This window comes from Octodon degus, unplaced genomic scaffold (genome assembly GCF_000260255.1).
Source record: "Octodon degus isolate 3935 unplaced genomic scaffold, OctDeg1.0 scaffold00053, whole genome shotgun sequence".
Classification (NCBI taxonomy): Eukaryota; Metazoa; Chordata; class Mammalia; order Rodentia; family Octodontidae; genus Octodon; species Octodon degus.
Genome location: NW_004524629.1, coordinates 12,723,308 through 12,738,908, shown reverse-complemented (window position 1 = coordinate 12,738,908; position 15,601 = coordinate 12,723,308). Strand labels below are relative to the sequence as shown.

Here is a 15,601-nt window from a genome sequence, read left to right as displayed (position 1 = left end):
AAAACTCACAGGCCACAGCCCAGGCCAAGCTAGAGGGCCCCTCCCCAGTGCCACTGTACCCAGAGCCTCCTTTGCTCCTTGGGTAGTGGTAAAGCAGGCTGGGCTTGCTGTGACTTGCCCAGGCCACACCCTCCAAGGTGACAGAGGACTCAGAGCAGAGAACTTCCTCAAACTATGACAGTATTCTCCCAGGCCCTGAAATCAACGGAAATATTTCTGAGTGAACTCAAATCCTCAAATCCAAAGTAAAGGGGAAGTAAGAAGGGAGAAATGCCACCTCTCTGCTGACTGACTGGTCATTACTCTGAAGACAGCAAGCAGAGAACATCCCCAAAGGGGAGCATCGGCCTCTGGTTTTTAACACAAAAGAAAAAAGAATTTTTCTTCAAGTAAGTACCTCTACTCTTACCTTACTATGGGATAACTTCATAGAACTAGTTACTAACAAAATAACTGCTTTCCTCCCTGCTTTGGTATTAGGGCTGAGCATACTAGGCAAACACGCTACCACTGAGCTATTTCCTCAGCCCCTTCAGACAGGGTTTCCTTAAGTTGTACTGGCTGTGCTCAAATTTGCCATCCTCCTGCCTCCATCTTCTGGGGAGCTGGGATTACCACTGTCCACCACCACACCCAGCAACTCCTCTATACCAACACACCATCCACCCACAGGGTATGTTTCTCCTCAGAGGAGTCCTCTGAGCTCTCTTATTCCCACAGGAGGCTACAACTGTCCCAATATTTGTAGAGAATTACCAGCAGAATCATGGCCCATTATTTTAAAATTTCCTAGATAGTAGCAAATATTTTTTGTAGACTGAGTTTGAGTTTTTGAAACCAATATAATTCCAGTGGCGAAGTCCTTCTGAGCTCTTCCTGGTTAAGATGGACTATGACTAAGCAAACCATCTATGCAGTGTGGCTGGCACCTGTCCTCTGGGGCAGCTCCCAGGGAGGACACCCATGCACCTGGTGAGTTCTGGGCTGGTGGCTGACTGATGGAAGGGGTGACAGTAGAGCATAGTATTCACTTTTATTTTTCAATACTGATATCTGTACTGGGGAAAAGAAGAGCCTCTTCACACTACACTAAACCGTAAGCTAAGCATGGTCTCGGTGTGTCTTTCCTTTCCTCTCTTTTTACTGATAAATTTCTTGTTTCTTTGACATCCTCTACCCCATTTAGTGCCCTCTCTTTGAGATGAGGTATTTAAGAAGCAAGACCTTGGTTTTCCCAGGTTATGTATGCCAAGAAAGCTTTCAAAACTACCTTGGGAAAATACACCCTTGCTGCTTGCTCTGTGTTGTCAGTGTGTCCGCAAGAGTGTCTGAGCTTTCCTGGGTAGGCCCACTGACATGGAGGACCCTCAGGGTCCCTACACTCTGTCTAAATTCACCATCACAGGTGACCATTTCATGGAAGAGCTGCAGTTGGTTCTCAAAAAAGCCGAGGTGACTGGGTACAGTCACATCCTTGCTTTTCCCTCTCATGCCCTGCTTTAGAAGTCATTTGAAGTAAGACCCTGACTCATTTTAGGTGACCAATGAGAGAGTTTTCCTGGGCTAGGCAGGCAGACCTTCCTTTTGGGCTAACATATTTCTTTTTCTTTTTTCAGATTGTAAAAATAAATCTACAACTTTTGGAGACCCAGGAATGCTCTCCACTCTCTCCTTGGCATGTTTTCTAACTAGCATCAGAGAATTTCCTAAGTGGAGCGATTTAATTTGTCTTCTGCTTCTGCCTTGAGTGTTTCACTGAGGCATCTCTGCTGCCTTGTTGGAGCTCCTTTCATGGTCCTAGGAGACACTGCAGCCCCATTTGGCTCTACATTATTGGTTTCCCTTTCCTGTCCTAAGCATCTGCCAATCATGGGTCACACACTGAGGCAGGGAACATCTGTCCTCACGTTCTTTCGGCTGCTGGTGCTGGCTGGCCTTTTGTGCTTCATTGCAGGTAAGTAACTTTCAGGAACCTTCCTGGGTCCTGGGTCTAAAAGCAAGGTGGTGCTGTTCTTTTCTGTGCTACCGCTAGTCACACTGTGAACCGGAAAGACCTGTGCTTGTGTGCCCAGCAGAGTTTAGAATTAATAACACTGTGGCCTAGAGGTTAAAGGACCCACCTTGGACTGACGGCAAGTCAGCCAGGTTCCCGGAAGAACACAGACCTTCATGGAAGGTGTAAGGTCAGTGAAACCGATTCTGAAGGCCAGTTTAGAGCTGTGGCCTTGCCTGTGCATGCTAGATGTTCTTTATGTGCCTTGTTGCGACAGAGATCTTCATTGGCCCTGTAGTCTGATGACCAAACTGCGTGTCTAGGATACAACTCAGCAAGGTGCTCTGCCTCTCTCATTGCACAGTGGTGTGTGTGTGGGGGAAGTACCTGAGAAACATATTTTTAATGTTAAGTCACTTAATATTTATTCTTATGTCTTAAAGAATGATACACATTGTCAACATCGGTGTCTAACATTAAGTGGTATTGGATTTAGCACAAATTTTTAGTTATTTTTTTAATTGACTACACAAGTATTTCTTGTGTGTCCAGCAGAGTGCTTTGACTTCTAACAGATTTTATTCCAGCTCAGGTGGTCTTAAAGGTGATGGATTTAGGGAAATGTCAAGAAAGGTAGGACTCACCCCATTGGTCAGATAAGATTTGCTTTCATTTTTTAAAATGTAAAAAAAAAAAATCTGCTCTCAATGCAGTTGTTTCTATCCTGGCTGCTCAAACATGAAGAGGGGGCCAGGGTGGTTTGTCAAGTTTCAAATAGCAGATTCTATTCTATTTTATTTTTTAAAAAATTTTATTGAGAAACAAATAGCAATAAGACAGTTTCAAAACATTACTAGCACAGCTTCAATAATTAATACGTTGCATATTGTTGTCTTAGTGGTTATTCATTGTATAAGATGTAGACATGATAGCCTGTCCACAAATACTATTAGAACAAATCTCTCTATTCATTGAATTAAGAGAATGCAGCTGTATATCTATCCTATTTTGAGTATACAGATACAAAATGGTCTTTCATTTGTATCCCTTTTGTTTAGTTTTGTCAGAGAAGGGCATTCCATTGTCCTTTAAATACTGTAGGTGCATGAATTCAGCAAAATATTCCAATATAGTCCAGCAGTCCATAATAGTAGTGGGTTTTCCATAAGACTGGCAATGTGAGAAGTTGTTGACTTTAGCCTTTTACAGCTCAGCATATTAATATGGCTTTACTTTTTATACTTTGTTTTTATACTTTCTGCTGGATGGTTAAGACCAAGGTAAAGCAGGACCTATATAATAAGAAATGTAACTTTTGTAAGCAGATCCTATTTTAAAGTTTCTCACTTCAAAACTGCCCAGATTTGTGAGGCAGGGAGATGAAGGGAAGAGCAGTGGGGGCAGAAACACGGAGATTGCCTGCAGTGATGGCCATTTTAAGTTTTTTGTTCTCACTGCGGAATTTAGGACCAGACTAAAGGAAGGCAACAGCACCAAAGGAACTTTGGAAGGCAGCTTTATTCCACTAGTGGGCTAGTGGGAATCTCAGTTCTAAATCATTAGCTCTGTCTTGAGGTTACTGATCCCTTATATAGGTTTTCACAAGGAAGTACAAAAAGGCAGATAACGTAATATTCTAGAATTGGTTACATATGTCTCTGTCATTTCCCAAATGAGTGGACTGTGGAGACTTAAATAAATGAGCCAAGTGGTATGGTTTTAGGGTTCTAGGAAGTTTCAAATCCTCTAATGGAATTTAAGATTCTCTGGGAGTGAAGGCAGTGAAGTTCTCTGGACAGCCCATGTTTATTTGGTTTTCAAACAAAGGAGGAAGGTATGAAGAAAACACAGGTATCTGAGCAGACTATAGCAGGACCTGTGGAGATAGTTTCCCAAGTAGTAAATTTTGTCAATCAGAAGAACTACCTTATTTCTAGGTTGACATTTACTGTAGGAATGTGGGTCCTGAAACTGCTGTCTCCTTTTAGTTATTTAGGGTTGGAGCCAGGTGACCTCAGCTGTGGCCTTATCTTGTCCTTGGGGCATCACAGCTTCACAGGCCTCAGCAGGGACCAGCAACTCTCACAGGTTCACTCACTGTGAGTCCACTATCCATCTCCAGGCAAGGGGCCTAGGCCTTGGACAACTCACAAGTACACATGGAAAGCCAGTTGGTTAATTTTAAATCCTACTCAGAGCCACTTTATACTGGACTCCATCATAAAAATACAATTATCTTCTGGGAAGTCTCTCAAAGTGAAGTGTTACAAGGAAACTGACCATTGAGTATAAACCCAGAAATGGGGGATGCTATAAAAGAGAAAAGAAAACATTAAAAACATTAAATGAAGATTTTATAACTATATTAGGAAAATTAGAGCCAGAGGTGAACCGAAGGAGATGATGTGGAGCTGGGAAGGTGCTAAGGAAAGCCTGGTGCCCTGCAGCTACAGCTGGGTCAACAGAGCACCCATGAGCTGCATAGTCCTGAACACCTACTTGTGCTGGGCAGGCCCCAGAAGCTGATCCCGGAATTCTTGCCCTCAAGAAGGTTTGCATAGCTCAGTTGGGAAAAGGGGCATTGTCCCACATAAAACAAGCAGAGGGCAATGATGTGTGAGGTCCTGGACTGTAAAAGCCAAGGATCTGGGGAAAGAGGGGCCAAGGTAGCAGAGCAGCCAGAGCTGGCTAGATGGAGGTAGGTGGGTGATGGACAGAGGTTTATGGGCTATGCTGCTGCCAGGACAAAAGCCTAAGGTGAAGAACACTGGTGGGAATGTTTATTCTTTTTTTTGATCATTGAATTCAACAAGCATTGAGCATGTCCTATGTGGAGGACATTTTTCTTGGTCTTGGGGACAAACTGTGAGCAAAATGGACATAGCTCTTGCTCTCATGGAATTTGTAGTCATTGGAGGAAGAAGAAAAGAAATCTAGTAATCACTGCAATGACTGTGACCAATACAGAGAGAAACCCTTTGAAGGCAAGGAACCGGCACTGCCAGAGGAGGCGCTGTCTTCTCCATGGGAGAATGGGGTAGGGGCTTGGAGGGAGGTGGCCTGGTGCCCCCAGGTATTACAGCTTTCTAAGAGTCTGAGTTGTGTTCAAGAGCCCTGAGAGGCCCTGGAAGAGCTCTAGGCAGGAGAGTGGGCTGGCCTATCCCCAAGCTGTGCATACTGTAACTGCATACCAATCACCTGGGAGTTTTGTAGAAATACAGTTTCTAGCACTGGGGATTTTTTCAAAGAAGTGAAACTATTTTGCATAATACTATAATGCTGGATATAAGTCATTATAAATTTTTCAAACTCATAGAACAGACACCACCAAGAGTGGCCCATGAATTCTGGGCTTTGGGTGATAATGATGTGTCAGCGCAGGCTCATCGACTGAGACAAGTCCTCCCACCTGTGCAGAATGTTGAAGGGAGCAGAGGCCATGAACCTCTGCAGACAGTGTCGGTAGGGATCCTTTCTACTTTCACCCACCTTTGATGGGAAACCGAAACTGCTCCAAAAAGTAAAGCCCACTTTTAAGGTTTTAAAAGTTTTAAATGTTCTTTCAGCTTAGGGTTGAGGCTGAGGTTCTGGATTTCTAATAACTCGGCCAACACTGTACTGGAGCCCACATCTGTAGTATGAGAAATGAATTTGTAAATTATGTTGAAAAAAAATCTTGGGGTTACCAAAGCATACACAGTGGTTTATGGGACAGCCACAGTGATTTTGCCAAACCTGTCAGAAGGTGGTTTTAGCAGCTGACAGTGTACAATAATGGCTTTGGTGTGTGTGTGAAGTGGAGTTGGGGGGAACTAGATGGATTGCGATAAGCGTAATTTGAAGTGCCAAGGACTTGGCAGATTAGCGTCTGGTATGAGTTAATTGTCCATGGCCTGTCAGAGGTGAAACTGGCATGCAGCATGGAGCCGAATTATAAAGGGCCTCGCTGAAGGGCAAGGTGTGAGCCACACAGGCCTTTTTCTCCCGCCCTGGTCAGGAAACCACACCATGGAAGCCATGTCCCTCTCGGCTCCTCCTCAGCCATTGATGCCCAGGGCAGTTGAATGTTTCTGCACAGAGAGGGACCCAGTCGGGCTCCCATCCATCTCCAGGCTACCCCCGGAGGTAGAAACATCTAACAGTGGACTCCAGAAACTGGTGGCTCTGTGGCAGAGGTGTAGCTAGGCAGCTATCAGAGAGCCCAGTGTGGGAAGCCTTTCCTCCAGAGCTGGGGTTCTTCAAGGTCAGCTCCAAGGCCTGCGGGAGTGGGCCAGGAGTGCAGGAAAAGCATCCATGTGGAAGCCTAGGCATAAGAGCACCCAGCAAGATAAAATCAGTGCCCCCTCTAACAGAATGCCCCATGTCTTCCACTCCTGTCAGAATGCTGTTGGCCAGCACACTCACAGGCTATGGTTTTGACCACCATAACCATACAAACAACTGTTCATGTCTCTGAGGACTTTTAGGATATAAATACAATTTAAAGAAAGGAGAAAGAAACAAAGGCAAGGAACAGATTTGGAGAGACATCAGAAGCAATGTACAAATCATGCTAGTCCTTAATCTGCCAGCTGCCAGCTGCACCCTGTCCTCCTTGTGCTGGTGGCACCCAGGCCATGATGCTATGCCACCTTTTTCAGTGGCCTCAAAAGAAACCTTGTACCTACTACTCCCTCCCCATGTCCCCTCCCCTCATCTCTTGGGAATCAGGAAGCTACTTTCCATCTCCGAATTTACATTTTTTTGTAAATAGCATCACACAACATATGGAGTTATAGCGTCCAGCTTCTTAACATTATGTGTTCACAGTTCATCCATGTTGTAGCTTATGAGGATTTTGTCTATCAGCACCCCATTCATTTCTATGGCCAACAATATTCTAACACAGCCTGAATTCTTGAGTCGTTCAGTGCTTGTCTAGAGCTAGAGGTCTTTATGCTTTGACCAATAGTCTCCTCTCTTGAGGGGATAACAGTCAGGATTCAAAGTATTCATGGCAGGAAGGTGGCAAAAGGACCGAGGAAGGCAAAAGCTGGGAGCTCACACTGCTGAGTGTCCTGAGCAGGCTGTGCAGGTGGTAGTGCCCATACACATGGGAGAGCTTGGTGGAGTCACCTTCCACTTCTGCCTCCTCTCCTCCCCTCCTCTCACAACCTCCGTCCCTGACTCTCACTAATCACAAGTGTCTCAGGCACCCCAGGCTATGGGTGAGTACTCATCTCAGACCATGGGTCCCACAGTTAACATGGTTCCTTCCTGGGTGTGGTTCAACAGCTCAGGCTACTGTGCCAAGGAAGAACAGCCCACTGAGACCTTCATAGTACTGCACTGAGAACGAAGCCCTGTGCAGCTGGTGCTCCATGCTTGCTGTGATAGGCAGGAGAAGTGGAGAAGGCACTGTGCCCTTTTTGCAGAAATGGTACCTGCAGCCCACAGAAATTGATCAGCTTGTTCAAGGTTATAACTTTAATTCACAGCAATGCAGTTAAACCTCCTCTCCCAATACATAGCCATGTATCCACGTGGTATTTACTGAGTACTCCTAGACCAGACTCTGCTCTAGACACTGTAAATGTGGCAAGGAATCAAAGAAGCAAATCCCTGCTCTCATGGCCCTGTAGGAAATTACATATCTATCTATACCTATATATCTATCTTATGTTTTATGAAGTTGCCACAACTGCTGAATCACTGAGTATTGAACCATTGTTCCTGCGGACCATGAAAATACTATGCTATGAGAATACTTAGAAGACCCAATGCTATTGTGGGCTGCTGGACTCTTTTAGAATACTTTGCTGAGTTTACACACCTATAATATTCAAATAATGGAACTTAGAAAAAAAAAAGGGATATACAGATGAATGTCCATTTTGTATCTGTGTATTCAAAGTGGTTAGGATAGATATATAGTTACATTCTCTTAATGAATGGAATGATTTGTTCTAATGGTGTTTGTAAATAGGATCTCAAGTCCGCATCTTGTACAGCAATTAACCACTAAGAAGAATATATGCAGTGTGTTAGTTATTGAAACTGTCCTACCTATTTGATTTGAAACTGTCTCATTGCTATCTGTTTATCAATAAAATTATGAAAAAAAAAAGAAAATACTTATGGTCCTAGATATAGATAGATAGATAGATAGATAGATAGATAGATAGATTGCTTAGGAGGAGCCCGAGGAGGACTTTCTGACCAGGGATATGGAACCAGCCCTCAGCAAGCTGTGAGGACATCTAGAGAAGGTACCACTGGCTCTAAGGTCCCAGGCACTGTGTGTTTTATATGCAGACTTCTGAATCCTCATGTGTGCTTTGTTTGGTGGTACTGCAACGCTTCTTTGTGAAATGGCTTGAAAACAACAGAAATTCTACAAGGTTCAGGCCGAGGTTTCAGGCACCTGCTTTCTCTTCAAAGTCACTGACGCAGACCAGAGCCCCCAGGGATGTCCGAACTGTTTTTCCATTACTCTGCATGTAGTGGGGTCCCCAAGACAGGAGCCAGGTTCCTGTGGGAATTTCCAAATTGCCCAAGAGATTTTTGGTTCCTCTTTTGAGTCTGGTTCTTCCTCAGCACCAATGTCTGGTGACAGGAGGAGCTCAGATGGGAATGTCGAGCAGCTCATTCATGGTGTGCCATGACCTTCAGAGAGACTCCCACGCTTCCCCTCAGAAGGCTGGGCAAAAACTCCTTGGGAAGTGTTATTGAAATTAGTTGGCTCCTTTACAGTTATGATTTCTGTTTTGCTCATGTTGTCACATCTCAAAATCAGATTGTCCTTCCTTGGGTGGGAGCAAGCACTGTGAGGAAAGAAACCTCTGCTGAGTGGACTGCTATGTGCCATGGTGTCTGCCTGGCCTACAGCAAGACTAGTTCTCTATAGCAAGTGGCCCTGGAGTAAGAGAAAAGGAAGCAGAAGCAGAAAGTGGGGCAGGCAGATGGGAAGAGAACTCTTACGGAAGACCTGCCCCGGACATTTCTATTTATATCACCAATTGAATTTAATTTCATAGTGATCTTGAGGGATAGGCATCGTACCTGTTTTACAGATGAGGAAACAAATTAATCAGCAAGTTGCTGGGCTGGGACTAGAGCCCAGTCAGCTAGATTACTTGGTACAGCTCGGTGTTTGTTTGTTTGTTTGTTTGTTTGTTTGTTTGTTTTTGCAGAACCGGGGATTGAACTCAGATCCTTGCGTTTGCCAGTCAAGTGCTTATCCTACTGAGCCATCTCCCTGGCCCCGGTATAGCTCGTTTTGCTTCCCTTGTGTCCCTAAGAGCAGCCAGGTTGCAAAGCTTGCCTTTTAGCTATTACAGTTTCACTCTAAAATATGCTGCCTTTGTGCTTATCTTTTCATTTATTCTCCCTTTTATTTATATCTCTTAAAGCAAGGACTGGTGGTGTTCAGTGTCCCTGCAAGAAGTGGTAACCAGGACCATGTTAGGCTAGCCCTCATTGCTGTGCAAATACAGTCCTAACACCCTTTTCTCAACACTATGGCAGAGCACTGCAATCTGACAGAGGCCTGAGACTTGCTGGTGGGGGAATGTGCTAGTGCCCCATGGTCCAGCAAGATCCACAGGCAAGGGAGGCACGACCTGACATCTCCAGGCAGTGGCAACTACTCAGGGGGGCTTGGGCCTCAGAGGGACAGAGGTTTTAGGCCCCACACAATGTGGGAAGAGTGTCCAGACCTTCAGAACCAAGAATTACAAGCACAGTCTTCTAAGGAATTGTGTGCTGCTAATCAGTGCTAGAAGCTAGCAAGGAGGCAGCATTTGGGTGCTGACATGTTGGTGTGTCCAAGGCTACTGATGAGAGCCTGGGTGGTCTATATAAAATGGAACACTCTTAGCAAATCCAAGCTTCTGGGTAACTGTATGGATTCAGAGAACCAACAGGTAAAAACAGGATAGAGGACCCATTTAGGATAGCTGAGAACCTTAGAAATGGTGCAGAGGCAACGCAAGTAGAGTTTCATCTCATTATTGAAATAGTTATATTCTATGAAGTTGCCACAACTGCTGAATCACTGAGTATTGAACCATTGCTCCCAGGGACCATGCAGATGGGCGCCTGTGAGCTCTGGGAGAAGCTAAGAGTTCATATCTCTGGTTTAGGTGATTCTGTTGACGGAAACCTTCAGCCACACTGCATAGTGTGGCTGTCTAGTCAACAACTCAAGACTGAAGGAAGTTTATCCAACACTTATTTTTCTCCATAGGGCACAGCACAGTCTTGCAAGATAGATCCATGGATAGCAAGGATTGATTAGGTTGCTGTTTAAAATATGACCCTGTTTTCTTCTTGCTGTCTCTTATTTCCCATTTCCATTCTTCCCCCAAAGGCACAACCTGCTGTTTCCAGCTTCCTGACCTTCTACCACTGCTCATCCAGGACCTTGACCAGAGCTGACTTCTTGGGCTGGCATTATGTTACATAAAATAAATAGGAAATAATAGGACTGAAGATTCCCTGTTTCAGAGATGGCTCCTATTGATCCTTATTCCTGCAGGCCATTAGAAAAGCCCTAAGAGGGCCGGGTAGAGAGCTCAGTAGAATAAGTGCTTGCCTGGCAAGCACAAGGGCCTGAGTTCAATCCCTGCTACCAAAAAAATAAAAGCCCTAAGAAAAAGTACAGGACAGGTTATATTATGTTTGATTCTTAAGTCTGATCTTAGTGATACACTGTAATGATTTTAAACTAATTTCATTTTATCCAACTTATTTACTTTTCTAAACAATACATTTTGAAAAATATTCAAAAGCATTGGTGACACAACATCTCTATAGAAAACAGTATGTCAATTCCTCTAGAAACTAAAAGGTAGAGCTGGGTAGGGCAGCCCATACCTGTGATCCCAGCCCTCTGGGAGGGAGCCTGAGGCAGGAGGATCACAAATTCAAGCCCAGCCTTGGTAACTTAGTGACTTAGTAAGAGCCTGTCTCAAAATTAAAAAAAAAAAGAAGGAAAAAAAAAAAAAAAAAAAGGAGGAGGAGGAGGACTGGAGATGCAGCACAGTGTGAAAGCCTTGGGTCCAGTTCCTGGTGTAGCAAACAAACAAACCAAACCAAACCTTAAAACTAGAACTGTCATCCGATCCAGCAAGCCCATGGCTCTGTATCTAGAGGAGCTGAATTCAGAATCTTGAAGAGATATTTGTTCATCTGTATTCACACCAAATAGCAAAGTCAGGAAAGAATTCAAATATACATCCACAGAGAAATGGAACAGCCCACATCCACAGAGAAATGGAACAGCCCAGAAAGATACTGCTCCTTGCCTTCATTGTGTCATTTCTTTCTTTCTTTTCTTAAAAGGGAAGGAAACCATATCACATGATAAAACATCATAAGTGAAATGAGCCAATCACAAAAAGATATTCTATGATACTATTTATAGGAGGTATCTAAAGTAGCCAAATTCATAGGAAAACAAAATACACCAGTCACCACCAGAGGCTGAGAGGAAGGAACAAAGGGCACTGCCCCGTTTGTTGCACAGAGTTTTGGATCTGCAAGACCTGGAAATCCATCTCCTAACACTCCTTGGCTACACACTTAAAATGGCCAAGATGGCAAATTTTATGGCATGTGGTTTGCTTAGCTGCACAAACAATGAAGGGGAAAGAAAATCAAGCTGGATTCTCCCATTACCTTACCTCCTAGGTACTACAGTGCTGTGGCTGCCTGTGCTTTTGGGAATCTATGTTTGATAAAAATGAGATCTTGTTCTATTTGCCTCTCCTCAGGCAGGCAGGTGACCAAGGGAGTGAGAGAAGTGGTGACGCTGTCCTGTGAGTACAACATTTCTGTGAATGAGCTGGACAGAGCTCGAGTCTACTGGCAAAAGGATAAGCAAATGGTGCTGAGTATCGTAGCTGGGACAGTAAAAGTGTGGGATGAGTACAAAAACCGGACCATCCTTGACATCCCTAATAAGCTTTCCCTGGTGATCCTGACCCTGCGCCTGTCAGACAGGGGCACCTACACCTGTGTCGTTCAGCAGCCTGAAAAAGGGATGTTCAAATTGCAACACCTGTCTTCAGTCACGCTCTCCCTCACAGGTGGGTGGGATTTTCTGGTTTACTCAAGGTTGCTACATTCTTAACACCTTTAGAAAACACTCTGTGGACTTAAGTAGAGCTGTACCTTGCTTCATTTCTTAGGGTTAAGTCTCCAGTTTTTCAGTAAACCGTAAGTGATTTCTTAAGGTGGAAATATTTGTTAATGTGCACTTCGTCAACTTTGAGAATGCAAGTTCATGACCATCATCCTGGCACTAAGTGACCTGGGATGCCTTCTGACTCACAAGAAGATCTTTGATTTGTTGTAGCTGTACTGTTAGCTGCACTTGAGCCCATGAAAGCATCTAGGAAGACTGAAGAGCAAGGCAGGCATACATATTTTTCAAGTAGTGTTTGAATATCTATAACTGTTCTACTATTATATTCTAATATTTGTGTGTGCATATTGCATATTTGTATGTACTTATTGCATGTTTAAAGTTCTCATCTAAAATCTCCTGCAAAATTAGCTGTTAGAGAATTGGAGGAATCATTCATACTTGCCAGAAGGAAAAAGATAAATTCCCAAATCACAGCCCTGCTTCTTCACTAGCCTAGCAGGGGACAGTCCTGGAGCTGACTGGTGAAGCCTGGAGCCCTTGCTCAGGAATGAGAGCTCAGGCCATTCTCTCACACTTAAAAGGCAATGTGTGTTGCTTCTTCCTGGGCACTTGCAGTTTTAGTGAAAACCAAACTTATGCTGAGTAAAACGTAATGATTCATCTTTGAAATAAATAATTTCAGCAGATTAGTGAATTCCCCACTCTGTCCCTGCTTCAGTTATTAGCAGTGAATCCTGTGGTCACAGATCACAGGAGAGCTTGGGGGTACACCACAGCTCCACGGAACTCTTACCCCTTGCTGTCTGTATTCTCTACTCATGGTTAAAACATATTTATTCTAGGATGGCATGACATAAGCTCTAAGAAGCTGTCCTTTTCCAAAACTTTGATCATGTCAGAAGAGCAAGATAAAGGTAGTTAAACTGGCCCAAGGTCACCAAGAATATCTGGGTTTGTGGCCTCTCTGAGCACCCAAACTTCTGAGTAGAAAGCTAAGTCCTAGGCACTTAAGTATGGAGGATCAAATCCCCACATTCACTCTGAGAGTAAAGATTTTAAGCCAATGAATAGGAAGAGGTTACAGGAGGTTTTCCTTGTTTTACAGGTTTTATCATTTCCCTCCTTTGGTTTATGGGTTTTTATATCTTATTGGGGGTCAAATACACACATGAAAGGGTGGCTCGGCTGTCTCAGAGAAATGCTAGCAAGTCCTGTTTGTTTACGCCACATCTGAGGAGCAAGCAGTAAAGATTAGCAGTCAAGATTATAGGCTCAGGATGGCACAGCTGGACAGGTTTATTTGGTAAAAGCAACTTTATAGGAAGCAAGGGGATGCTAAACATTTAGGGTACCAGTTATTGTAGGTCTAGGGAAACAGAAGGACAGGAGAGGTGAGACCCCAGGTAGATTCACAGAAGTTCCTGTCAGTGTTCTTCTCAAGTTGGAGGATGACTCCCAAAGTGCTTGCTAAAGTTTATCAAATAAATAGAGTACAAGAGAACCACTGGGCACTTGATAAAGCAGGAAAGAAGGAAGGAAGGAAGGAAGGAAGGAAGGAAGGAAGGAAGGAAGGAAGGAAGGAAGGAAGACAGAAAGGGAAGGAAGGAAGGAGGGAGGGAGGGAGAAAGGAAGAGAAGGCAGGCAGGAAGGAGGGAGAGAGGGAAGGATACATTCTCTAATGTCAAAAATCTCAAGAGCAAATCCCAGTTCTGCCATGTAACAGCTATGACTTCTAAACCTTAGATTATTTATAAAACAAATGGTTTTAGGTTAAATGCTATGGAATTACAGATATTCACCAGTTGCAGCAGCACACACTTATAATCCCAGTTACCAGGGAGGTTGAGGCAGGAAGATCAAAAATTCAAAACAAGCCTGGGAAGCTTAGACCCTGTTTCAAAATAAAACTGAAAAGGTTGGGTCTGTAGCTCAGTAGTAGAGTGCCCCTGGATTTAGTTTCTAGTACCAAAAACGAAGACTGTCAGAGTGGTCCTGAATTCCTGGATCCAGCGATCCTCCTACATCAGCCTATAGACATGGACCACCACACTCAGCTTTATATCTGACCTTTGTTGATCTAAATTCCACTTCATGGGGTTATTGTAAAGACAATAAGATAATGTTCAGACACAATTAAAAGAAGCCCATAAATATTTTTCTCTCCACCTCCTAAAATCACAAGTACTATGTCAATATTTATTCACACAAATCTACTTTTCCCTTTTCTAAGCACCTCCAATCTCAATAAAAAGTGGTGAAGAATCCATATGATCAATTCAAATCAAAACCTTTAAGGGGCTGGGAAAATAGTTCAATGGTCTAAGTGCCTGCCCGAAAAGCACAAAGACCCAGGTTCGATCCCCAGTACCACATGCTGTGCCAGCCCCTCACCAAGCCAGCTACCAGAATGAAACCAGGAGTGGTGGTGCATCCCTGTAATCCCAGCACTGGGGAGGCCAAGATAGGAGGATCACTACAAGTCTGAGCTGCATAGCAAGACCCTGTACCAGATAAATAAATAAAAACAAATCAAAAAGTTTTAAATTATATGTAACTATGAATAATTTATGGGAGTTGCAAATTAAACTCATTTTATTATTCTTATTCAAAACTAGCTAGTATATTAAAATATAAATCCTCTGGGCATGATGGCACATTGCTATAATCCCAGGATTGGGAGACTAAAGCAGGAGGATTGCTGTGAGTTTGAGTTCAGACTGAGTTACATAGGGAGGTCAAGGCCAGAGTGAACTGCATAGTAAGACCCTGTCTTGAAAAAACAAAATTGAAGGAATAAAATAAAATAAACAAGAAACAAGAATAATAAAAAATAATAAATAATGAACAAAATATAAACCCATACACACAGACTTATCACCAAATGTAATCATATGTCTTTTTTTCCTCTAGCTGACTTCCTTACTCCCAGTATAACTGACCTTGGAAATATATCCACGGACACTAAAAGGATACTATGCTCAACTTCGGGGGGTTTTCCTAAGCCTCACCTCTCTTGGTTGGAAGATGGAAAAGAGATAAACACTGACTACCCGGCAGTTTCACAGGATCCCCAGACAGAGTTGTTCACTGTCAGCAGTGAGCTGCACTTCAACATGACGAGCAACCACAGCTTCCAGTGCCTCGTCAAGTATGGAAACACAGAAGTGTCGGAGACATTCACCTGGCAGAAACGTAAGCAACACTGTCCCAGGGACCCACCCTGGAGAATCTGAAAAGAAAATTACTCAGTCAGATGCATCCTGAGATTGAATTTGCTGACTTTGATAGAAATTTTAGAGTCATTTTAGACTTTCAAAACGTGTTATCATGATTTACTAAGGTCAATGGACACAGTGTGATGTACAGTGAGACCCTGTCTCAAAAAAAAAAAAAAAAAAAAAATTTCCTCTTGAGCCAAGAGGAAAACTTAAAGAATTTTCTTTCCTCAAGAGGTAAAATTATCTGAATATAAAATA

At 43.5% G+C, this 15,601-nt stretch overlaps 1 protein-coding gene across 1 annotated transcript; it reads left to right on the top strand.

The window, feature by feature from the left end:
* Positions 1-325: 325 nt before the first annotated feature.
* Cd80 (CD80 molecule) lies at positions 326-15,358 on the top strand. Its single transcript, XM_023717617.1, has 5 exons — positions 326-389; positions 853-972; positions 1,617-1,954; positions 11,749-12,063; positions 15,036-15,358. The coding sequence occupies exons 3-5, from the start codon at positions 1,792-1,794 to the stop codon at positions 15,356-15,358; spliced, it is 801 nt and encodes a 266-aa protein (XP_023573385.1). The 5' UTR covers positions 326-389; positions 853-972; positions 1,617-1,791.
* Positions 15,359-15,601: the final 243 nt, after the last annotated feature.